The following is a 24,716-nucleotide window of genomic DNA, read 5'->3' on the forward strand; positions in this document are numbered from 1 at the left end:
AATTAATGGCTTTAATAACTGAAGCTTGAGGGGTGAATTTCTTGAATCCACTTCAAGAACATTAATAAACAGTTTTCATCAGTGACCAATCATAATTCTCAGTAGTACAAATAGCTTTAGCTACCCCTTTGTTACTACAAGTTAGAGAAAAAATGTAGGCATATGAATTTTATAGCCTAGAAAGCTGTAAACACTCTCAGTGCTGTCACACAGGTGATAGCCAGAAGCTTAGGTGTATCTGTCAGGAACAAACAGGTTTAAACACTTCAGTCTGATTTTTTGTGTAGCAGGGCAAAGCATTTTAAAGGTTTTGAAGGTATTACCATTTTCTGATACTGTTCTGTGTAGATGTTGTGCAAGCTCTAGCATGAGACTAGAGAATAACAACTCTAAAAGGTGCTTAACAAGTTTTGTAGTGTATAGATTGCTGTGATTACACTTGAAAAAGGCATGATTGTTAAGCACCTTTTTGATGTCAGAAAGTGCACATCTAACCATCATTAAGATCAGATCTCACATTGTTAACAGCAGACAATGCTGGCTGGCAAAGGAACTGTAGTAGAAGGTTACATTGCAAAGAAAGCGATTAGGTAGTTTGCCTTGCCAAACTTGCAAACAAAAAGTATAGCAGAACAAAACTTCTAACCATCTTCAGGGGTCACTTTTTTTTTGTCTGTGTTGAAACTGGTAAAATACGTTGTGCTCCCAGTATTTTTTTTCTTTAACTGATAGAACATGGAACAGATAAATCTCCAAACAGTGCAAGTAATTATGATTGTGTCTCACTGCTCATAATCCTTATTATATGTGTTCTTGACATGTTTGAAAAGATTCATCTATCAAGCCTCACTCTTGAGGTGAATCTCTTGGCATCCACATTTTGAACACATAATAAGTTGTTTATTATCAGAGACCTGATCATAATGCTCTGTATTATGTGCCTCCTAGATATTGGAGAAGTGTAGAAAAGGTTGCCTTTTTAATGATTTTTTTTCTGGGTGTTATTTGCAGGCATCATGTAGTTATCTGTTATTTTTCTCATATTCTACCCACGTTTTTTGTGCTAAGTTATTTAATTGAATGTTTGTGGTATATATATCTGGGTTGGGTTCCATTGTTTTGGTCAACAGGGAGTTTAATTGATATTTGTTTAATTGACTGCATTTGCTCGACTGTACAGATAGTAGAGAGGTGTATAACATCAACTGTCCCCAGGTAGGAGACTATTTCTTTGAATTAGGGATAATACAATCTTGGATTTAGTATATATAATTAGCAGGGGGTGTAGTGGGTGCACTCCCCCACATGGGGGGATGTTTATGTTTTGGTTTTTTTTAGGGGGGGTGTTTTTTTTAAGTAATATTGCATGCGGCAAGAAGCAACCTCGACACATGCATAGTAGGAAGTCGATATTTCATTTTTCGATACAGAGTGGTTTAACTACAGGATGTTGACATTTGCATTAGTCGGCTAACTGAAGGTAAATCATGTACCCATCTTTTTATGTATGTCTTTGATGTGTATATGGGTCAACTCACTGTCTATCTCCAAAACATCAACCGCAAAAGGTTGATAAACTGAACTTCGACATGTTACTACGTATGCACCAAGAAAGAACCTCAAAGCATGCAACAAATAACGTTGTGTTTTGCATGGGGGCAAGCCCTCTCCAACCCCCCACATCCCCTGCTAATTATATATATTAAGTCAGCGATTGCACAATCCGTGGTGAAAGGAAATATTGCCGTACTTGGGCATTGTCGATCTCACACACCTGTCTGTTGACCAAATTATGTCGGTCTCTTAGGTGTAGGCTTTCTGTCATTTTGAATTTTGAAAAGATGTCTGACACCCATGCATATATATTAATAAAAATGTGTGTGTGTGTGTGTGTGTGTGTGTGTGTGTAAGCACAAGTACTCTCAAGACTTCAAAAGTATTCTCTAAAAGGCCACAATGAAAGGTATAAAAATATTTAATAATAAAATAGAATACATGAGAATACTAAATACCCCTTCTAAGTACAATAAACATCAGAGTTTCCGTCACAGGAGAAATAAAAATAACACAGTTGAACAGATTCAAACAGATGCAGAAAAACACTACTTGACTAATCTCACTGTATTTCCTGACTGTCTAAAGAATAACTGATGTTCTTTGTGTTTCACTGTTGCAGTCACTACACCTGGATTATTCTGCCAGGGGTAGCCCTTAGTTGGCCCAAATACCCGAGGCTTAGTATTTCTGCGTCGGTTGCTGTCACTCCAGGAATGACATCAGGTCGTCAGTGGTATAAAAACAGGCAGCCGATGCCATTACATCAGTCTTTCTTGCTGAGGAGCCCAAAGCAGAAGCAGTTTGCATGAGTGCCGGTCAGCTGCTACCTGAGTTTCCATTTCCGAAATTGAAGTTGAAGTCTTCTAAAGCTAAGTACCCTGTTGGGGATCCTTTTTTCTTGCTCTAAACGATGTCAGATAAAGTTAATAATTGTCTCACCTGTGGAAAGCAAATACCACACCAAGATTTTCATTCTTGCTGCGTCACCTATTTAGGCCCAGACCACAACGTCCCTCGCTGCCAGTTTTGTGCTTTGTTCAATGCCCAAACTATTCGTCATCGCGCCCTTATTGTAGCTAAATACTTTCGCTGTCAATCTCCGTATACCGAAATGGCTTCAGTAAGCCGTCTGACTACCGATCTTCTGAAAAAACATAAGGATAAAGGCAGAGACAGACCGTACAGGTCCAAAACTGCCGATGATGCTTCCATTAAGCTAGTCACCAGTTCGCCAGTACTCAGTGAGACGCTTTCGCAGCCCCTGATGCCTGCATCAGTGGATTCACAGGCCACTACTGAAACCTGTACAGAGTCCAGTATGCCGCGAGACTCTTCTTTGACTACGGAACCTACCGATGTCTCTACCTTGGATGGGTCCGAGCTGCTGTGCAGGCACTGGCTTTTGAGGAAGTTCTTCGCACTACCGATATGCAGCACAAACCGATTACTTCTTTCACATCTTCAGTTTTTTCTAAAACTACTGAGTTTCTAAGGCCCAGAGTACGAGCTACGCCTAAAAGACCGACAACCCAAACTCACATGCCTGCTTCCTTGCCACAGTCACAGATGCTTAAAATGGCGGAAGACCTTATCATGCTGATTAGGGGAAGCCAGCCTTCCCCTAATAAAAGAAAAAGAGACTTGTCCCCAGCAGCTTTATCTGCCCAAGAGTCCAACAACTCTGAGGTTTCTGATTATGAAGACATGCCCTTATCTGCTTATGAGGATTCAGATGCAGAGGAAACCATTCCTTCTGTCTCTCCTCCAGAGGATTTTTCTTTTGGTGAAACCCTACATACTTTGAGAGATCACTTCCATTGGGAAGGCCAGGATTATCCTCAGTCCAAAAAGAGACTCAGGGAATTTTTAGATTTACCACAACACAGACCCTTAGCTATCCCTCCTGTTCTGGATGTTGTGGATGATGTCTTTATGGAATCCAGTCTAACTCCTGATACTTTACCTCCTGCTCCCAGGAAACCTGACCGTTATTACAGAGTCCCTGACTCACACAAATGTCTTTTCAAGAATCCTACTGCTGACCCAGAGGTCATCTCCCAAGGACCTAAAGGAATAAAAGCAACCACATCTAAAAATCCCCCCCCCCCCCCTCCCGGACAGGGATTCTCGAGCCTTAGACAGATGGGGTCAAAAAGTATATACTTCTGCAACTCTTGCCATTAGAGCATTAAATTGTCAGTTCCACATGCTGAAATACCAGCAACATACCATGGAACTCATTAAACAAAAATTATCTACCTTCCCTGACTGTGCAGAAAATAAAGATTTACAGGAACTTATGTATTCTGCAAGCCAAATCAGTAAGCATACCCAGCAATGTGGGTTTGATGCCCTAGAAGCATCCTGCAGGGCAGCAGTCACAGGTTCTGTACTTAGAAGGCATGCTTGGCTTAAGGAACAGTCCTTCCCAGATCATGTCAAATCAAAATTATTGTACGCACCACTGAACAAAGACAATCTGATTGGCACCAAAGCAGAAGAGGTTTTAAAAAAGATGGAAGAAAAAGCTAAGTCTGTAAGACTTTTTGCAAGTTCAGCCTCCAAGATTCAGTAGACATTACCCCTCAAAACATTTGTCCTTTCCAGCCCCCTCTAGGCCCCCTCAGACTAAACCTAGGGGAAACAGACCCCCCTGACAGCAGTCTCAGGGTATGCAGAGATCTAAGCAATGGAGTACCTCCACTTTTAAACCAGGGAGTGCTAAGCCACCCCCTTATGGAAAGAATTCACAATGACTTCTGAACTCCTCCTCTCACCTCTGCTCATGCCCCTAGGTGGAAAGCTTGCCTCCCATGCAGAAAACTGGGCCTCCATTACCAACGATCGATGGGTCCTCAACATAATGTCGCAGGGGTACAAATTTTATTTCCACACATTGCCAACCCCAAAGGGATTCCCAGATCTTCCTCGAAAGGGATTCCCAGATCTTCCTCCAAACCAGTGGGCAGAGGCACAAAACAAGTTCATTCCCTGCTCTCCATGAGGGCAATTCAGCCTGTTCCTGCAGATCAGATAGGCCAAGGGTTCTATTCCAGACGTTTTCTGGTACCCAGAAAAGAGGGCACCTGGCACCCAATCTTAGATCTATCTAGTCTAAACACATTCCTGGTGTTACCAAAATTCAAAATGCTCGCACTGCAGCAGCTTCTCCCTATGCTGTCCAAAGATGCCTGGTTAGCCACTCTAGACCTCAAAGAGGCCTATCTGCATATCCCAACCAGAGATTCTTGCAGAAAATATCTACATTTCAGGACAGGATCTATGCATTATCAGTTCTCTGCACTTCCCTTTGGCTTATCCACTGCTGCCAGAGTTTTCACAAAATGCCTGGCTCGAGCCATTGCTATTTGCAGACAAAGAAATATTCAAATTTATCCTTACTTGGACGACTGCCTGATTCAGGCAGACAGTCAGGAAAAGCTGTTAAGCACCTGACATTTGTAAAGGACCTACTACCCTCACTAGGGTACACTGTCAACGAAAAGATATCCAAACTAGTCCCCGGTCAAAGAATTGTATTCCTGGGAGCAAGCCTGGACACAGCATCCCAGATGTTATTTCTAACTCCAGAAAAACAAGCCTATCTGACAGGCTACTTCTCTCAACTGACCATCAGAACCCAGTTGTCCGCAAAGAAAATCCTGCAAACTCTAGGGTTCATGGCCTCCTGCATTCTACTAATTCCATATGCCAGACTGCATGTGAGGAAACTTCAGTGGTACTTAAAAAGCCTTTGGTGTCAACATTCTCAGGACCTGGAAACTATTATACCTTGTCTAAGGAAAGATTTTCTTTGGGGAGCAGCAGCATGCAACCACAACAAGGGACTTCCCTTTTCACAACCCCACGACGCCCAGACCCTAACCACCGATGCATCAGACTATGCCTGGTGTGCTCATCTGGACAGCAGGTGCATTCAAGGCCACTGGAGCCCAAACCAAATTCATCTGCACATCAGCCAAAAAGAGATGCTAGCTGTTCAGCACACTCGGACAGCTTTCAGATCCCTGCTCTCTCCGGGGCCTCTACTAATCAAAACCAACAATACCATAGTAATGTGGTACATCAACAAGCAGGGAGAACCCACTCTGCAGGCTAGCCCATGACCCTTTGGAACATGGCATCAGCCATGCATATTCACCTGCAAGCTCAATTTCTGCCAGGCAACCAAACCTCTCTGGCAGACAACTTAAGCAGAAATCTCATAGACCCACACGAGTGGCAATTAAACCACAACACCTTCAGCCTTGTGACCCACAAATGGGGTACCCCGAAGGTGGACCTATTTGCCTCCCCCTACAACCACAAGCTCAGCAAATTCTGCACCAGGGAACCTCATAGCAAGGCCGATGTCCTGTCTGGTGGACCCCAGCCATAAACAAACTATACAGTAGAAGGAGGAAGCTACTACATGATAGAGCAAAATCCCAAAAAGGGAAGGCATCTCTGATCAGTATTAGCAAAAAACTACGGGCACTCATAAAATCGTCTAAGGCCAGCTTCGAGAGAAAAATTGCACAGGACACTAAGGATAATCACAAGGCTTTCTTTAGTTATGTTAGGAACATGGGTGGGAATTCCCAGATATGCTCAGAATTAGTCCAAAATGACAAAAAATACACCGAGCCCACAGACATTGCCAACATCCTAGCTGACAGGTTCAGTGCAAACTTCTCCCCCTCTCTCCCCACCAAAGGGCAAATATCTATCCCAACAGAGTGCTGCCCCCCTGACATCTCAGATGCTCAGGTAAGAGCCGCCCTCTCCAAAGCAAAAAACACAGCATCAATGGGACCAGATGGTGTCCCGGGCTGCGTCCTACATGAACTCCAAGAAGAGCTAAACCCAAACATAAAACTACTGTTCAATCTTAGCCTTACTACAGGATATGTACCCAAAGAGTGGCGTACAGCAACAGTGGTCCCTCTCCACAAAGGTGGTGCCTCAACAGATCCTGGAAACTCGCCCCATAAGCCTGACTAGCTTGGTCTGCAAAGCTATGGAACGGATCATCATGGACCTCATAAATAAAGATATCGGGGACCTACAGACACTGGATCCTACCCAGTTTGGCTTTGTTAAGTTCAGATCCTGCCTCTTAAACCTGGTCGATTTCTTTGAAACAGTCACCAAGGCCATTGACGAGGGGAAGGTGGTCCATACAGCCTACCTGGACCTCGCAAAAGCCTTCGATACAATACCCCACTCGGGCATTATAGATAAGCTCACCAGCTTAAATATAAACCCCTATGTCACTAGATGGGTTGCAAACTGGCTCAAGGACAGAACCCACATGGTTAGAATTGCTGGAGCCATGTCAGACTCCAAACCAGTTACAAGTGGCGTCCCACAAGGCTCAGTCCTGGGACCTCTCTTGTTCGGTATATATTTCTCGGCGGTACAGGCCAACACGGAAGGACTGTGGCTGACCAAGTTCGCAGATGACTGCAAACTGGGTGCCATAATCAACTCTCCAGCCGACACAAGCATCCTCCAAAAGGGCCTCATAGAAACAGACAACTGGTGCCAGAGCCATGGCCTCAAGCTAAACGCCAAAAAGTGTATAGTCATCCCCTTTGGCAGTGCCCACAAATTACCACATAGGTGGTAATCCATTAAGTACAGAAGAAGTCATTAGGGACCTGGGGACCCAAGTTGATAGCAATCTCTCATTTGACAACCAAGTGGCCAAAGTGGTTAGAAAAACATTTTATATAGCCCACCTAATCATGAAGGGGTTCACATCTAGATCAGGGGAGGTCATCGTACCTCTTTACTCATCCCTCATCAGGCCCATAATTGAGTGCAATGCCCCTTTTGGGATGTACCTTACCAGACACCTGCAGCAACTGGAAAGACCCCAAAAGTACCTCACCAAGAGGATCAAAGGGCTCAAACAGATGCCATATGCTGCCCAGTTAAAGAAACTCCAGCTCTACTCAGTGGCATACCGCCTGCTCAGAGGCGATCTGTGCCTGACGTATAAAGCCATGTCCAACCCGAATTAATGGACATGCTGCACCTCAGAAAATCCAAATCCCATCGAGCTACGCTGAGAGACTTGAACCTCAGCACTGAAATAAATAGGACATGCTGGAGGGACAGATTCATAACCCAGAGGCTCCCTTCACTCTGGAATAAAATCCCAGTCCAGGTTAGGCAGAGTCCCACATTGACTCTCTTCAAGAGGAATCTTGATGAGTGGATGGGAGATCGTAGGTTTACCCCAGCTATCACTTCTGTGTCACTGTTAGACAGAGGCACAGTATACTAAACTCAAAAAAAGGCATAGCAAAATTAATTTAAAATGGGTGGTGAAAGCCAAACACACTCTGGCTAGGCTTATAAATGCCCTAGGGCAGATAGCCTAGTATGAACCTATGAAAGTGGATGTCCTATCCTTCCAGTGGGGAAACCTCAATCTATGCATTTCCCCCTACCTCTTCTTAACAGAGTATTACTCAAAATAAGGGAGGAAAGACCAAGGGCAATCCTGATTGCCCCAGACTGGCCATGCCAACACTGGTACCCACTACTGTGCAATCTGTCCCTGTTGCCTCCATGGCACCTCCCCAGATTCCAATTCTCCTGACTCAGCAGGAGGGAGAGTTCTTGCATCCACAGTTGCAGACTGTGGATCTAGCAAGCCTGGCTTATTCCACGACTTCTCCTCCAGTGACCAGCCTAAGCCCACAGGCCCTGGATGTCATACGTGAAGCCAGACGACCCAGTACTAGAAAATCCTATGCTGACAAGTGGAAAAGGTATTGTTCATGGATCCAGACTAAAGGAGCTGACCCAGCACAGCCCTCCTTACCTCTCATCCTGGGTTACCTAGCAGAACTACTCCACAGGGGGCCTATCCTTCTCTTCCATTAAAGTACATGCCTCTGCCATCTCTACACATTACAGCACTGAGCCATCTCTCTATACACCCTCTCATCAAACAGTTCCTGAGAAGGGCTGACAACTTAAGGCCACCAAGAAGAGCCCCTACCCCTGCTTGGGACCATAACTTTGTGTTGGAAAATCTCATGCTCCCCCCTCCCCTTTGAGCCTGCAGCTTCAGCAGAGTTAAAATTCCTCTCTTGGAAAACAACTCAGCTACAAGAGTGTCTGAGCTACAAGCACTTATGGCTGTGGAACCTTTCATAATTTTTCATGCTGACAGGGTCTCCCGCAGGACTAACCCAACTTTCATGCCTAAAGTGGTGTCCAGTGTGGCTCTCAACCAATCTATTTATTTACCACCTTTTTCCCTAAACCATAAAATAAGGGGGAAAGGATCCTCCACTGTTTAGATGTGCACAGACAGCTCAGATTATACCTGGATAGGACTAAGCCCTTTAGGAAATCTGACCAGTTACTTGTCAGTTTTGCACCAGGGGCAGAGGACAAAGCCATATCAAAACAAACTATCTTGAAATTGATAGCACATTGCATCCATTTCTGTTACAAACACCATGGGAAACCACCCCACAGGGGGTCAGAACACATTCTACTAGGGCAACTTCAACCTCTACAGCCTTTCTCAGAGGGGTCCCTACCAGGGACATCCTGGAAGCTGCAACATGGAGTTCTGCTCATACCTTCACCAAACATTACCACCTGTCTATCTTTTCAAAATCCAGGGCAGGCTTTGCAACCACAGTCCTGCAGGGCATACTAGCCAGCCCCAACTCTTCTTGACTGCCTCCACCCATTCCTCAGCTTTGGGAATCAACCCAAGTGTGATGATTGCTACAGTGAAACACTAGGAACATAGTACAGTTGTGTACACTTACCATAAATGTAGATATTTGAGTGTATTCACTGTTGCAGTCCTGGTTTCCCACCCTCCAGCCCCTTTGTCTCTCTCTCTCTCTGTCTCTCTTCCTCATCCTTACAGGGCTATTGGTATTTACTTTCTACTGGTGGTGGTACTCCACCATAACTTAGCTCCCTATTGGGCGTTGGCTGCCTGTTTTTGTACTACTGACGACCTGACGTCAGTCCTGGAGCAACAGCAACCGATGCTGAAATACTGTACCTCTGGTATTTGGGCCGACTGAGGGCTACCCCTGGCAGGATAACCCAAGTGTGAATACACTCTAACATCTACATTTATGGTAAGTGTACACAACTGTACTTTACCTAGCTAACTTAATACAGCAAGACAAGATTAGATGCTTACTTCCACAGTGCAAGGTGATGAGCTTCTAACAGACTGAACTGAACTCAACTAATTAATTGTAATATCTGTCATAGATTTTTATATCAGGCTCCAAAGAAAACAAAACAAGCTATTGTGTGAGTTCCATCCTGTCAGTGCTGATTATAGAATGACATCACATTTGATCAACATGACTGTGGTACAATACACATTCAGAGCTTAGCTAAGATCTTTTGCAGTATTTGAGAATTATAGAACACTTTCAAAAACCTCTGCTGTTCCCTTCCAGAATTCTTTGTTTAAATACAAACATTCAGTCAGCCATAGCAACACTGTTGATGGGTCTACTTCTATTTACCGAAAGGCCAAAATACCGACAACCACAACGCTGAGACGAAAATCACGAAACATGGAATCGTGAATCAAGTATGCACAGGGAAATTGAATACTTGCCCAAAACAACAGTAACTAACAACGCACCACTTAAAACCCACCTAGGTGGGGGTTATGCCCCCCCAACTATATTTACCAACTCCAGGATCGCACTACAGTGGAGAAATGGCATAATCCCCATTGGATAAAGTATTCACTTGACCTGTGCATACTTAACTGAGTCATGGTTCCATGTTTCGTGATTTTCGTCTTTGCGTTGTGGTCTTCTGTATTTTGGCCTTTCGGTAAACAGAAGTAGACCCACTTTTGACACATCTTCAACACAAGCATCTGTACAAGTCAGCGTGATAGTCAAATGAGACAAAATTATTTACAAATCCCCAGGTAACTATGCTGGCATATGTTACACATGCACTACCCAGTTCTTCCCGGCACAGATGGCAATAGGCTCACATCATCACAGCTCTGAACAGTTCTTTTATGTATGTAGTATTGAAATGGATGGGATTCATATCAATAGATTAATGACAGTTTGGTCAAATGCAAATTAAACATAAATATTTAAAGCACTTTCAGCAAAACTCAGAAAAATCTTTTTTTTTTTTTTTTTTTTTTTTTTTGAAGGGGGTAAATGTCTTGCCCCCGTATGTCCTAAACTTAGAGGCATCAAAACAGTGGAGAAAAGGGAATTCTTCATTATCACTGAAAGTGCTTTTGGCTAAATATTTCCTGTCAATAGGAGTGCAACTAAACTGCCTTCAACACATTGACATGTTCCCAGACTAATGTAGGACTGTGATAAGATGGCAGGTGTTCTGTTAATTGCTGACCGAAAACATATGCTTACAGACATCATGGGAAATGTAAAGAGAACAGTCATAAGTGGGGGATGGGAGAAAGCTGTGCTGTTATATGCCACTATAGATGTTGATTTTACCATACTGCATAGCAGTACAAAGAATTTTATTTTTGCAGAAATTATTCATTTTCTGTTTGTGTACAACCTAGATAGTGGTGAGACAGTCAGGTTTTGTACATATCAGATGTTCATCGTGCATACAGCTGCAGTCATAACAGATGGGTTTTCCTGCCGTCAGGCGGGTCCTCGGTCGGTCGAATTCCAAAGTCTAGGTCCGGCGTCCGTTGTCGTCGCTTCTTCCCTGACGTCAGTGCGACAGGGGTATAAAAGAACCAGCCGACACCATTTTCTTCAGTCTTACTTGCTGTGCGGTGCCCGAAGCAGAAGCAGTTCGCAAGTGCCGGTCGGCCAGCTCCTGAGATTACGAATATCTTGCAACCAAAGTCTTCTTGAAAGCTAAGTACCCCATTGGGGAAACTTTTCTTGCCTCAGACCGATGTCAGACAAAGTTAATAATTGTATTTCATGTGGGAAGCAAATACCGCATAAGGATTTTCATTCCCTCTGCATTCCTTGCTTAGGCCCAGACCACGACGTCTCGGCCTGTCGTTTTTGTGCTACATTCAACAAACGCAGCATTAAGCGTCGGGTGGAGTTCGCCCAGCACTATTTTGGCAAAAAATTTAACTACATAATGTCGTCGGATACTCCGACTCCCGTTTTGACTAACAGATGCAAAGATAAGGACCGACACACGAGGTCCGCGGCCTCTACCGACACCACGCCAAAGCCGACTTCAGGTGGTCCAGTTCTCAGCGAGGCGCCTACGCAGCCCCTGACTACCGACGACACTTCATTGGTGGTGTCTTCTGTACCCGAGGTCGCAGGCTCTTCGGCCCACACCCTGACTACAGATACCGAAGCCACTCTTGGCGGTGAAACTCCGAGTTTAGACAGGTCTGCCTCCTCTCAAGGTGTCTTCAGGCCTTCCTCTTCTTTTTCCATCAAACCCCCCCCCCCCGACATAAGGCCCAGAGTGGAGGAAGAATCCCCCTCCTCGGACCAGGCCTCCATTATTTCAAAACATTCTGATGACCAGGAACATTCTTACTCCTCTTTTGAAGATTCTGATGCAGAGGAGTCCATTCCCTCTGTCTCCCCCCCCTCCCCTGAGGATTACTCTTTTGGGGAAACCTTGCATACCTTTAGGGAACACTTCCACTGGGAAGGCCAAGAGTACTCCGACTGCAAGAAAAGGCTTAGGGATTTTCTCTTGCTCCCTCAGCACACGCCTCTGACTATACCTCCTGTCTTAGATATCCTTGATGATGTGTATTCGGAGTCCTGCCTTAACCCAGACTCTTTACCTCCAGCCCCAGTCAAGCCTGACCGGTATTACCGGGTTCCTGACTCACACCAATTCCTATAAAAAAGCCATGCGGCTGACCCAGAAACTATCTCACAGGCCCCAAGGGAATTAAGGCCTCCACTGCTAAAAATCCATTACCTTCAGAGAGGGATTCCAGAGCCTTAGAAAGGTGGGGGAAAAAGGTGTACACCTCGGCCACCTTATCCATGAGGGCATTAAACTGCCAGTTCCATATGTTAAAGTACCAACAGTTTCTGTTATCACAGTGGAGAAGCAAAATGTCACAACCTGAACAACCAGAATTGAAGGAGTTGCAGGATTTGATACATAGTGCAGAACAAGTGGGTAAACATACCTTGCAATGTGGTTTTGATGCTTTAGAGGCCTCATGTAGAGCTGCTGTTACAGGATCAGTCATACGTAGACATGCTTGGCTCAAAGAGCAAACTTTACCAGATCATGTTAAAGCTAAATTACTGGATGCACCTCTGCAAAAAGATGTATTGTTTGGTGTTAAAGCTGAGGAGGTGTTAAAGAAAATGGAGGAAAAGGGAAAATCAATACAAACAGTGAAAGATTTCCTACAGGTACAACCTCCATGTTTCAGTAGAAATTGGCCTTCAAAAAATTGGTCCTTTCCAGCCACGGACAGACCCCAAAGATTTAGAGGGCAATCTCAAGGATCGTTTAGAGGCAGACAATGGCAAGCACCTACACAAAGAGGTGGTGAGGATAGTTCACAGCCATTCAGAAAGCAAAACCAATGACTTTCCCCTTTTCATGCCAAGCAAGGCTCAAATGGCAGCACCTTTAGGTGGAAAACTGGCATTATTTTCAAAAACTTGGCATATTGTCACAAAAGACAAATGGATCCTGGGCATTATAGACAGAGGCTACAGATTCCACTTTCACACCCTTCCAAAAATGAGAGGCATGCCAAACCTGCCACACAATCAAAGGGCAGAGGCACTAAAACAAATTTCAGATCTCATGGACATGAAAGCTATTCAAGAGGTACCTGCACAAGAACAGGGTCAAGGTTTTTATTCCAGACTATTCCTGGTACCAAGGAAGGGCAAAGATTGGAGACCTATTTTGGACCTATCCATCCTAAACACATTTTTACTCGTGCCAAAATTCAAGATGCTCACATTACAGCAGCTTCTTCCCATGCTGGGCAAGGAGTCTTGGCTGGTAACATTGGACCTCAAGGAGGCATACCTGCATGTCCCAATCAGACAAGATTGCAGAAGATGCCTCAGATTTCTTGCAGGTTCAACACATTATCAATTCTCTGCATTGCCCTTTGGCTTATCTACTGCGCCCAGAGTGTTCACGAAATGCCTAGCATCAGTAATTGCCTACTGCAGACTGCAAGGGATACAAATATACCCATATTTGGACGACTGCCTGATCCAAGCGGACAGCAAGCACATACTTCTGAAACATCTGGCTTTTGTAATAATGTTGTTGAATTCCCTGGGATACACAGTCAACAAAAAGAAATCAAGGCTAATACCCTTTCAAACAATAATTTTCCTGGGTGCCAACTTGGATACAAACACCCAGATGGCCTACCTCATGCCAGAGAAACAAGGTCAACTAACTCAATACTTCAGAAAACTGGCAACTTTCACTAGGCTGACTGCAAGGAAAATCCTGCAGGCTCTGGGATTCATGGCATCTTGCATCCTACTAATCCCATGTGCAAAGCTGCATATGAGGAAACTTCAGTGGTACCTAAAAAACCTATGGTCTCAGCACAGCCACAGTTTGGAAACAATAATACCACTAATTCCATATCTTCAAAAGGAATTTCTGTGGTGGGCTCAAGCATGCCAAAGAAACACAGGTCTCCCATTCTGCAAGCCTCAAGCAAGTCAAGTCATCACAACAGATGCCTCATATTACGCCTGGGGGGCGCACATGACAGATCGGTGCATTCAGGGCAGATGGTCCCAAAAGGAAAAGCACCTACACATCAATCAAAAGGAAATGCTAGCAGTAATAAATGCTATTATAGCCTTCAAAGACCTGCTGCATCCAGGCCAGCTATTGATAAGGACAGACAACACCACAGTAATGTGGTACATAAACAAACAGGGAGGAACCCATTCATACCCCCTATGCAGGCTAGCCATGTCTCTTTGGAACATGGCTCTGGAATTGCAAATCGAACTTCAAGCACAGTTCCTGCCAGGCAAGGAAAACACGCTGGCAGACAACCTAAGCAGAAATATGACAGATCCACACGAATGGAAGTTGCATCCTCAAGTTTTTCAAAGATAATTCAAGCATGGGGAAGGCCAGACATAGATCTCTTTGCCTCCCACAGAAATCACCAATTGGCAAAATTTTGCTCAAGGACCTTTCATCCACAGGCCTGGAAAGTGGACGCACTCTCTTTCAGTTGGACAACAATGACAGTTTATGCCTTTCCACCTCTTCCTCTGCTGCCCAAAGTTCTATTAAAAACCAGAGCAGACAGACCAAAGATGATTCTCATCGCTCCAGACTGGCCAAGGCAACACTGGTACCCACTCCTGAGGAGCCTGACACATTCCCCACCATGGATCCTGCCTCTAACGCCTCTTCTGCTGACTCAGCACAACTTCAAAACTCTTCACAGTCAGCTGAAAACACTCAGTCTAGCCGCATGGAAGATTCCTTAAAATCACAACAGACCCTACTCTCCAAGGAGGTACAGGATGTCATTTTGGAGGCCAGAAGACCTTCTACTAGAAAAGCGTACTCCGCCAAATGGAAACTGTTTTGTACTTGGAATAAGAAAAAGGGCCAGAACCCTGGAATACTGAATTTACCTCAAATATTACAGTACCTAACTGAGATGCTAAGCAGTGGACTTCCATTCTCCTCCATCAAAATCCATGCCTCAGCCATTTCTGCAGAATACAACACTGATCCTCCTTTATTCTCTCACCCCCTCTTAAGACAGTTCCTCAGAGGGGCTAAGAATATAAAACCCCCAAGGAAACAACCAGTACCTGCTTGGGATCTCAATTTCATTCTAGAGAAACTGACTTTGCCTCCCTTTGAGCCAGCTGCCTCAACAGAACTACAATATTTGTCCTGGAAAACAGCCTTCCTGCTGGCTATCACCTCAGCTCGCAGGTTTTCGGAATTACAATCCCTCATGGCTGTGCAGCCTTTCATCATTTTCCATCAGGACAGAGTTTCCTTACGAACCAATCCTTCCTTTATGCCAAAGGTAGTATCCAGGGTAGCTTTGAATCAGGTTATTCACTTACCTACCTTTTACCCCAATCCTCAAAACAAAGGGGAGAGACTACTACATTCCTTGGACATTCACAGACAACTACGTTATTATTTGGACAGAACAAAGCCATTCAGAAAATCAGAGCAACTCTTTGTGTCCTATGCTACAGGGGCTCAAGGGAAACCTATTTCCAAACAGACAATCTCAAAATGGATAGCCCACTGCATACGCTTTTGTTACTCTCTTCATGGTAAAACTGTAACTGCAGGCATCAGGTCTCACTCCACAAGGGCCACAGCTACCTCTGCAGCTTTCCTCAGGGGGGTTCCTACCAAAGATATTTTGGAAGCTGCCACTTGGAGTTCTGTGCATACTTTCTCCAAGCACTATCACCTGCCATTATACTCCAAATCTAGAGCAGGCTTTGCCACTGCAGTTTTGCAGGGCATCCTGGCTCCTCCTAGTGCCTACCACCCCTTTTTTAGCTTTGGTATTCTACCCATCTGTTATGACTGCAGCTGTATGCACGATGAACATAGTACAGTTTTGTACCTACCATAAATGTAGATGTTCGAGTGCTAATACAGCTGCAGTCCAGGATGTCCTTCAAGGATGCATCTGCAGTCCTAACATATGGGTTGTCCTGCCTCAGGCAGCCGTTCGGTCGGCCGGATTCCAAAGTCTGGGTCTGGCCTCTGCTGATGTCACACTTCACCCGACGTCACAGCTGCTGGGGTATAAAGGCATCAGCTGACGCCATTTTCCTCAGTCTTTCTTGCCGCCCGGTGCCCGAAGCAGAAGCTGTTCGCAAGTGCCGGTCGGTCAGATCCAGAGATTTCTACTACCGAAGACTTCTAAAAAAGCTAAGTACCCCGTTGGGGACTCTTTCTTGCCTCAGCCAATGTCAGACAAAGTAAATAATTGTTTAACTTGTGGGAAACAAATACCTCATAAGGATTTCCACTCTTACTGCCTTCCTTGTTTAGGCCCAGACCACGACGTATCAGCTTGTCTAGCCTGTGCTTCCTTCAACCGACAGATGCTTAGACGTCGGTTGGAGTTTGCAGAGGAGTTTTTTGGTCCCGCTTTTGCATACAAAATGCCGTCGGAGACTCCGACTACACAATTAGCTAAAAAGCGCAAGGAAAAGGACCGACACTCGCGGTCCGCGGTTTCAGCTGAAACCACGGTTAGGCCAACTGCGAGTGTCTCGGTTTCGGCTGAAACAGAGTCCTCGGTTCTTCCTTCGGCCGAAAGCATGCCTCCGATAGCCGAGGCCTCACAGACCTTGGCTGAATCTGCTACTGAAATTACCCCTACAGAAACAGGCACCCAGGATTTGTCAGATACTATTCCTTTAGACATATCTACCCCTGCACGTGGGGCTGCTAGACCCCCTGCTTCTATGTCTATCAAGGCTTTTTCCAGGGCTAAAGCAGCTAAATCTTCTAAGGCCTTACCTGCTAAAACTCCCTCACACAGGCCTACCTCTAGTTCCCAAATGCTCTGCCTGGCTGAGGATCTAATTTCTTTGATCAGGGGATCCCAACCACACCCAGACAGGGCCTCTCAACCTCCTCCAGATAAGAGGCCTAGGACTGAACCCCCGGAACCTGTCTCTACAGACTATTCCTCGGATGACTCAGATATTTCAGACCCTCAGGAAGGCCCATATTCTCCTTATGAGGATTCTGATGCAGAAGACTCCATTCCTTCTGCTTCTCCTCCTGAAGAATTTTCTTTTGGGGAAACCTTACATGCTATGAGGGAACACTTCCAATGGCAGGGCCAGGATTTTTCAGATTCAAGGAAAAGGCTAAGGACTTTTTTACACTTACCACAGCATAGGCCTTTAGCCATTCCTCCAGTACTAACAGTTGTTGATGATGCATATAATGATGCCTGTACTGCCCCTGATTCTCTTCCTAAGGCCCCTGCCAAGCCTGACAGATATTACAGGGTCCCGGACACACACTACCATTTGTATAAGGCTCCTGTTGCAGACCCTGAAACCATTTCACAGGGCCCTAAAGGTATGGCAGCTGCCTCTGCCAAAAACCCTCTCCCCTCTGAAAGGGAATCTAGAGCATTAGAGAGATGGGGTAAAAAGGTTTATACTTCTGCTACTCTTTCGGCCAGGGCCTTAAACTGTCAATTTCACATGATTCAGTACCAGGAATTTTTTAGACCAGCTAAATAAAAAACTGTCCTCTCCTGAACCTATAGACCGCAAGTCCCTTCAGGATTTGGTACATAACTCTCAGCAGGTCAGTAACCATTTCTTAAAATGTGGCTATGATGCACTGGAGGCTTCCTTTAGATCAGCTATGACTGGAACAGTGATTCAAAGGCATGCCTGGTTAAAAGAACAATCCTTACCAGACCATGTTAAGTCAAAACTCCTAGATGCTCCTATGGAGAAACAAAGTTTGTTTGGCTCCCCTGCACAGGAGGTTCTAAAGAAGGTGGAAGAAAAAGCAAAATCTGTCCAAATAGTCAAGGATTTCTTACAGGTCCAACCTCCGAGGTTTAGCAGAAATTGGCCTTCGAAGAATTGGTCCTTTCCAGACACCTCCAGAGCACAGAGAGGCAGAGATAGACGCCCAAGAGGCAGAGGTCAATCCAGGGGTGCCTACAGGGGACGTCAGTGGCAACCTACCAACCAGAGAAGTACTGCCACAGATTCAACTACAACCACTTCCACAGGACAGACACAATGACTTGGCTCAGATTCCGCCTACCAGGGAACAACTGGAAGCACCCTTGGGCGGAAAACTAGCCTTATTTTCCAACAACTGGCATTACATTACAGGAGACAAATGGACTTTACAAACAATAGACAAGGGCTACAGGTTTCACTTCCACACTCTACCAAAAAAGAGAGGAATGCCAAACCTACCGCCAAGCCAAAAAACAGACGCTGTAAGACAAATCAACAACTTACTAAGGATGAGAGCTATAGAAAAGGTACCGCCTATGGAACAAGGCCAAGGATTTTACTCCAGGCTTTTCCTTGTACCAAGAAAAGAAAATCAATGGAGGCCTATTCTTGACTTGTCCGCTCTGAACACATACCTCATTGTTCCAAAATTCAAAATGCTGACCCTCCAGCAACTTCGTCCCATGCTGGGCAAGGAGTCTTGGCTGGTGACTCTAGATCTCAAGGAGGCATACCTGCACGTCCCTATATGACCAGATTGCAGAAGACACCTCAGATTTCTTGCAGGATCAGAGCATTATCAATTCTCAGCATTGCCCTTTGGCTTATCTACTGCGCCCAGAGTATTCACGAAATGCCTGGCATCAGTAATTGCTCATTGCAGGCTTCAGGGAATTCAAATTTACCCATACCTGGACGACTGCCTAATACAAGCGGACAACAAGGCAAAACTAACAAAAGATTTGGAAAAGGTCATACAACTGTTGCAAGCCTTGGGATACACAGTCAACATGCAAAAGTCAAGACTAGTACCATCCCAAAGGATAACATTCTTGGGTGCAGAACTGGATACATCCACTCAGATGGCGTTTCTCACAGAAGAAAAACAAAAGCAACTACCAGTCTATTTCATGACATTAACAACACAAACTCAGCTTACTGCAAGGAAAGTCCTGCAAGCCCTGGGTTACATGGCATCCTGCATAATATTGATTCCGCATTCCAGGCTGCATATGAGAAAGTTTCAATGGTACCTAAGGAATGTATGGTCTCAACACAAGCACAGTCTAGAAGCCCAGGTTCCAATAATTCCATGCCTGAAGCAAGAATTCCTGTGGTGGGCTCAGGCCTGTCAGTTGAACAGAGGATTGCCTTTCCACAAACCTCATCCAAGCCAGACCATCACCACGGACGCCTCAGACCTAGGCTGGGGGGCACACATGGTGGACAAGTGTATACAAGGCCTATGGACCCAAGACCAGCTGAATCTACACATAAATCTAAAGGAGATGCTGGCAGTGAAACATGCGATCCAGGCATTCAGACCATTCCTTCAACAAGGTCACCTGCTGATAAGGACGGACAACACCACAGTCATGTGGTACATCAACAAACAGGGAGGTACACACTCATATCCTCTATGCCGGATGGCAATGGACCTGTGGAATGTGGCCCTGAATCTCAACATTCAACTTTAGGCCAGATTTGTACCAGGAAAAGAAAATTCACTAGCAGACACCTTAAGCAGAACTACCACGGATGCTCACGAATGGATGTTGCATCCAGATATCTTCAAAACCATAACAAAGAAATGGGGACTACCAGAGATAGACCTGTTCGCCTCCCCACACAACCAACAATTGAAGAAATTCTGCACAAGAGCATACCACCCACTTGCTTGGAGGGTGGACTCCCTCTCCTTCAGCTGGAAAAACCTGACAGCATATGCATTCCCACCTCTTCCTTTGATGTACAAAGTCCTACTGAAGATCAAAGAGGATCAGCCAAGGGTAATCCTGATAGCTCCAGACTGGCCGAGGCAACATTGGTACCCGCTACTGAGAAGCATGTTTCGGACACAAGTATGGCCTCTACCTCTATGTCCCTTACTTCTAACACAGAACAACTACAAGATCCTACATCCAAACTTGAAAACACTGTAGCTAGCTGCTTGGAATATTGCATAAAACAAAATAACCCAGATTTATCTCAGAGGGTTAAGGACATTATCCTGGAGGCTCGCAGACCCTCCACAAGGAAAACTTATTCAGCCAAATGGAAAAGATATCTCATTTGGAGTGCAGCAAAGGGAGAAAATGTCGCATTGGCAAACATAGCACACATCCTGGAATACTTAGCAGAACTGTTCCACAATGGCCTGTCCTACTCCTCCATTAAGATTCATGCATCAGCAATTTCAGCAGAATACAACATGGATCCTCCTGTCTTCTCTCATCCTCTACTCAGGCAGTTCTTGAGAGGAATCAAAAATGTAAAGCCTCCAAGGAAACCACCTTTACCTACATGGGATCTCAACTTTGTGTTGGAAAAGTTAACACTTCCCCCTTTTGAACCAGCAGCAACAGCAGATTTACAGTTCTTGTCTTGGAAAACTGCTTTCCTGCTAGCAATCACTTCAGCAAGAAGGGTATCTGAGTTACAGGCATTAATGGCAGTACAGCCCTTCCTTATCTTCCATCAGGATAGAGTGTCTCTGAGAACTAACCCTACCTTTATGCCAAAAGTGGTCTCCAGAGTATCATTGAACCAAGCGATTCATTTACATACATTCTTCCCCAACCCACAGAACAGGGGGGAAAGACTGCTACATACCTTGGATGTGCACAGACAATTACGCTACTATCTGGACAGAACTAAGACCAACAGAAAAACTGACCAGCTTCTGGTAGCATATGCAACAGGAATGCAAGGAAAAGCAATTTCAAAACAGACAATCTCAAAATGGATAGGAAATTGCATTCGATTTTGCTACTCTTTTCATGGAAGGACAACTCCTGAAAATATCAGACCTCATTCCACAAGAGCTACAGCCGCCACTACAGCTTTCCTACGAGGAGTGGCTACCAAAGACATTTTAGAAGCTGCTACTTGGAGCTCCGTGCATACATTTGCCAAGCATTATAACCTTCCTTTATACTCCAGATCCCGAGCATGTTTTGCAACTGCTGTGTTGCAAGGGATCTTGACTACACCATCTTTATCTTAGTGCCTCCTCCCCCAGTTTGGCTATGGTATTCTACCCATATGTTAGGACTGCAGATGCATCCTTGAAGGACATAGTACAGTTTTGTACCTACCATAAATGTAGATGTCCGATAGGTATGCATCTGCAGTCAGGATTACCCACCCTCCTTCCCCTCTGTGGTATTCCTAGGGTATTTACCCCTCTTTTAGCTAGCTGGGGGAATCTATTATGGTGTATTTGTTTGTATATATGTATATGTATATATATATATATATATATATATATATATATATATATATATATATTTTTTGCTCTCTACTGTTTGGAATTATTTGCATTTATCCAAATTTAGCCTTCCTAGAGGGCACCTGGCATCTGGGGCAAGAAACACTGAGGAAAATGGCGTCGGCTGATGCCTTTATACCCCAGCAGCTGTGACGTCGGGTGAAGTGCGACATCAGCCGAGGCCAGACCCAGACTTTGGAATCCGGCCGACCGAAGGGATGCCTGAGGCAGGACAACCCATATGTTAGGACTGCAGATGCATACCTATCGGACATCTACATTTATGGTAGGTACAAAACTGTACTTTTCCCTCCCTCCTTCCCCTCTGGTACAGGCCTAATGGCTAACACTTCCTCATACAACCTGATTGGGGTATTCTTTTATGGTGTATTTGCTTACAACTACTGTTTTTTGATTATACTGCATTGCATTATTACATAAATTTATTTAATGCCTTCCTTCTGGGGGCACCTGACATCTGGGGCAAGAAAAACTGAAGAAAATGGCATCGGCTGGTTCTTTTATACCCCTGTCACACTGACGCCAGGGAAGAAGCGACGACAACCGATGCCGTACCTAGACTTTGGAATTCGGCCAACCGAGGACCCGCCTGACGGCAGGAAAACCCATCTGTTATGACTGCAGCTGTATTAGCACTCGAACATCTACATTTATGGTAGGTACAAAACTGTACTTTATTGTGAATGATGATCTTTCCCTAAAAATATTGTCAGTTATTCTTTATGAATATGTTGCAGTTTCACAATTAATTTAAAGTTGCTATGCTTTGTATAACAAACTCTGACCTGTTGTGTTATTTTTTCAGCTTATCACCATTGGGGTTATCCTGTGCCAATCTATCTCAATGATTATCTTGTACAGACTTTTTCTATCTCGCAGCCTCTACTGGGAAGTTTCATCACTCTCATCAGTAACATTACCACTGACCATGTCTTCTGGATACAAGAGTCGAAATTATTCTTGATGTTTGTGTTTAAAAGACTTCTTAAAAATATGAGGGTGTCCAATGAAGACCACTGGTACAGCTAATGTACTGTTTAACTGACCGCACATCAGGAGTCCATGGCAACCTTCTCATTAACCATATAATATATGGATTAAGCGTTATTGCCTCATGTAGGACAGAAAGTTCAGTGTATGGAAAATTATTTAAGAAAATCTAATTCACATTTATGATGCGTGTCTTGCAACATATCACTTTCACCGTATATAGAGGTGAACAATAGCATTTATTTATATTTGTTGACATTGACTGGATTTAAGGCCTTGTGGAAGAACTCACTAAAAAAATTAATCTGACTCATGACATACCACTCAATGGTGGTCTGCCCCTTCCATGGTAAAAAGGTTACAAAAAAAGCGGCCAGATGCACTCAGTACCATCTCAAGAGCCATTTATGTGTTTGTGGATCTGTGTGGGCCATTTATTGGAAGTTAATGTGGTGCTAGCTCCACGTGGTAGCACTGACATCAGATGGTGTACTTAAGGAACCTCAAGGTTTATTAAATTAGAGATGCTGCACCATGAGCAGTAGCTTTACGTCTGCAACATTTTAGAGAAAAATAATGGATTTCTGCAACACTGTCACCAGTTTGTCAGTTTGCCATGCGGATATATATATATATATATATATATATATATATATACATTTTTTTTTTTTTTTTTGCAAGTGTTATGTTCTGTATGTATTTCTTGGAACAGTGCCACACATGGTGAAAATATTAGAAGTCTTGGACAGGATTTCTGCTATCCGCAGCACATTGTGTATGGTTATATAGGCAGTAATCTGTGGCATGCTGCTTGTAAGTCAAGAAGTAGGTTTCTCGCTAGACTACTAATTTTCAGATACCAGAAGGCATTCTTGTTTTGCCTACAACTTCTGTTGGTTGTTTCACCAGTGCTTCTAACTGTAGAGTTTCAGACTGATCCTGTTTTCCATCTCTTAACACTTGCTTGTTTGTTCCACAGTCCGTACTGTGTTTAAGTAAACCATACCATTTTTTGGCCACTGTTGTTATACTGCACTTCATCTATGTCATTTTCCTCATGTACTGTTCTGTACTGGTAGAACAAATGCTTTCTTTATTTTAATTTGATTGATTTTGTGCTGTAAAACTCAGTACTTTTAAACAAAACTGGATTTCCATTCCATTGTTTATAATCCCACTATGAAATTGTAACAGTGGGATGGAAAATGTATCCCAAATAAGTTACCTTTAGGTAAGTGGAATGTACTCTTTAGTAGGTTTGTCTAGTTACATCCAGAAGATTCCAATTTCAGTACTACATTCATTTTGCAGAAAAAATAAAGCTACAACAAAACCTTTGATAGAAGTGCAATTTTATTATTTTGGGGAGAATATGTATTTTTAAGGGGGTGAAGGTAAGATGTCAGATTTCATTGTACTTTGACCATCCAGTTCACTGTATCATGGAAAAGCTGTAGGTCTTTTTCTTAGAAAATATTAAATGTGTGTTAAAAAGAGCCTTTGAAATAAAAATGTCAGTTATTAATATATCAGTTATTAATATTCAGATAGAAGAGTGTGTCATATATTACACCATGCATTACAGTAATGAGCAAATCAGGGAGTAAAATGATAAAAAAAATTCTTGCAACTGTTGAGGAATGAGACCCAGCCACTTAACACAGTAGAACATGGAAACCATTCCAAAAGAACAGTGGCATATTTCTGCATCACATATATAACTAAGCAGTACACCTTGTGGATACATGCTACTTCTGCATCATTTGAACAATGTGTTCATATAATACTGAGTAGTCGCTGTCACGGCTAACATATATGCCAGTGAAGTAGAGTCATTTGCATTTAAAGAGAACCTGACAACACTGTTTCCCAGCAATGGAAATTATATTACAGTTAATAGTAGGGTTTAACATTAGAGCGTCCTGCAGCGAGAACAAATTGAAATATGCCAATCGACACACACAAAAAAGAGACAGTTTCATACAGTTGTATTTTGCCATGTTTTCTGTCTGTATCGAAGTTTATCTAACAGCTTTGGCTCATGGTTTCTGGTTACTGCTACATGACATATGTCACATAAATCTTAACAAAGCTGAGCTACTATCTGTCGAATTGTTTGCAATTGCTACTGTTTTCTCTGCATATTTTACCACCAGTTTCCGGTACTTGTTTTATAATATGCACAT

At 43.9% G+C, this 24,716-nt stretch overlaps 1 protein-coding gene across 1 annotated transcript in view; it reads left to right on the forward strand.

Annotated features, from left to right (window-relative positions):
* The window catches only part of GPR180 (G protein-coupled receptor 180), a 552,808-nt gene extending 528,940 nt beyond the window's left edge, over window positions 1–23,868 (forward strand). The window contains exon 9 of the mRNA XM_044073002.1: window positions 22,346–23,868. Coding sequence (XP_043928937.1) covers window positions 22,346–22,504 — 159 coding nt within the window. The 3' untranslated portion in view covers window positions 22,505–23,868. The remainder of the gene's footprint in view (window positions 1–22,345) is intronic.
* The last annotated feature ends 848 nt before the right edge of the window (window positions 23,869–24,716 follow it).

The sequence above is a fragment of the Protopterus annectens genome, chromosome 5.part1 (assembly GCF_019279795.1).
Source record: "Protopterus annectens isolate FY-2018-M chromosome 5.part1, PAN1.0, whole genome shotgun sequence".
Taxonomy (NCBI): Eukaryota; Metazoa; Chordata; order Ceratodontiformes; family Protopteridae; genus Protopterus; species Protopterus annectens.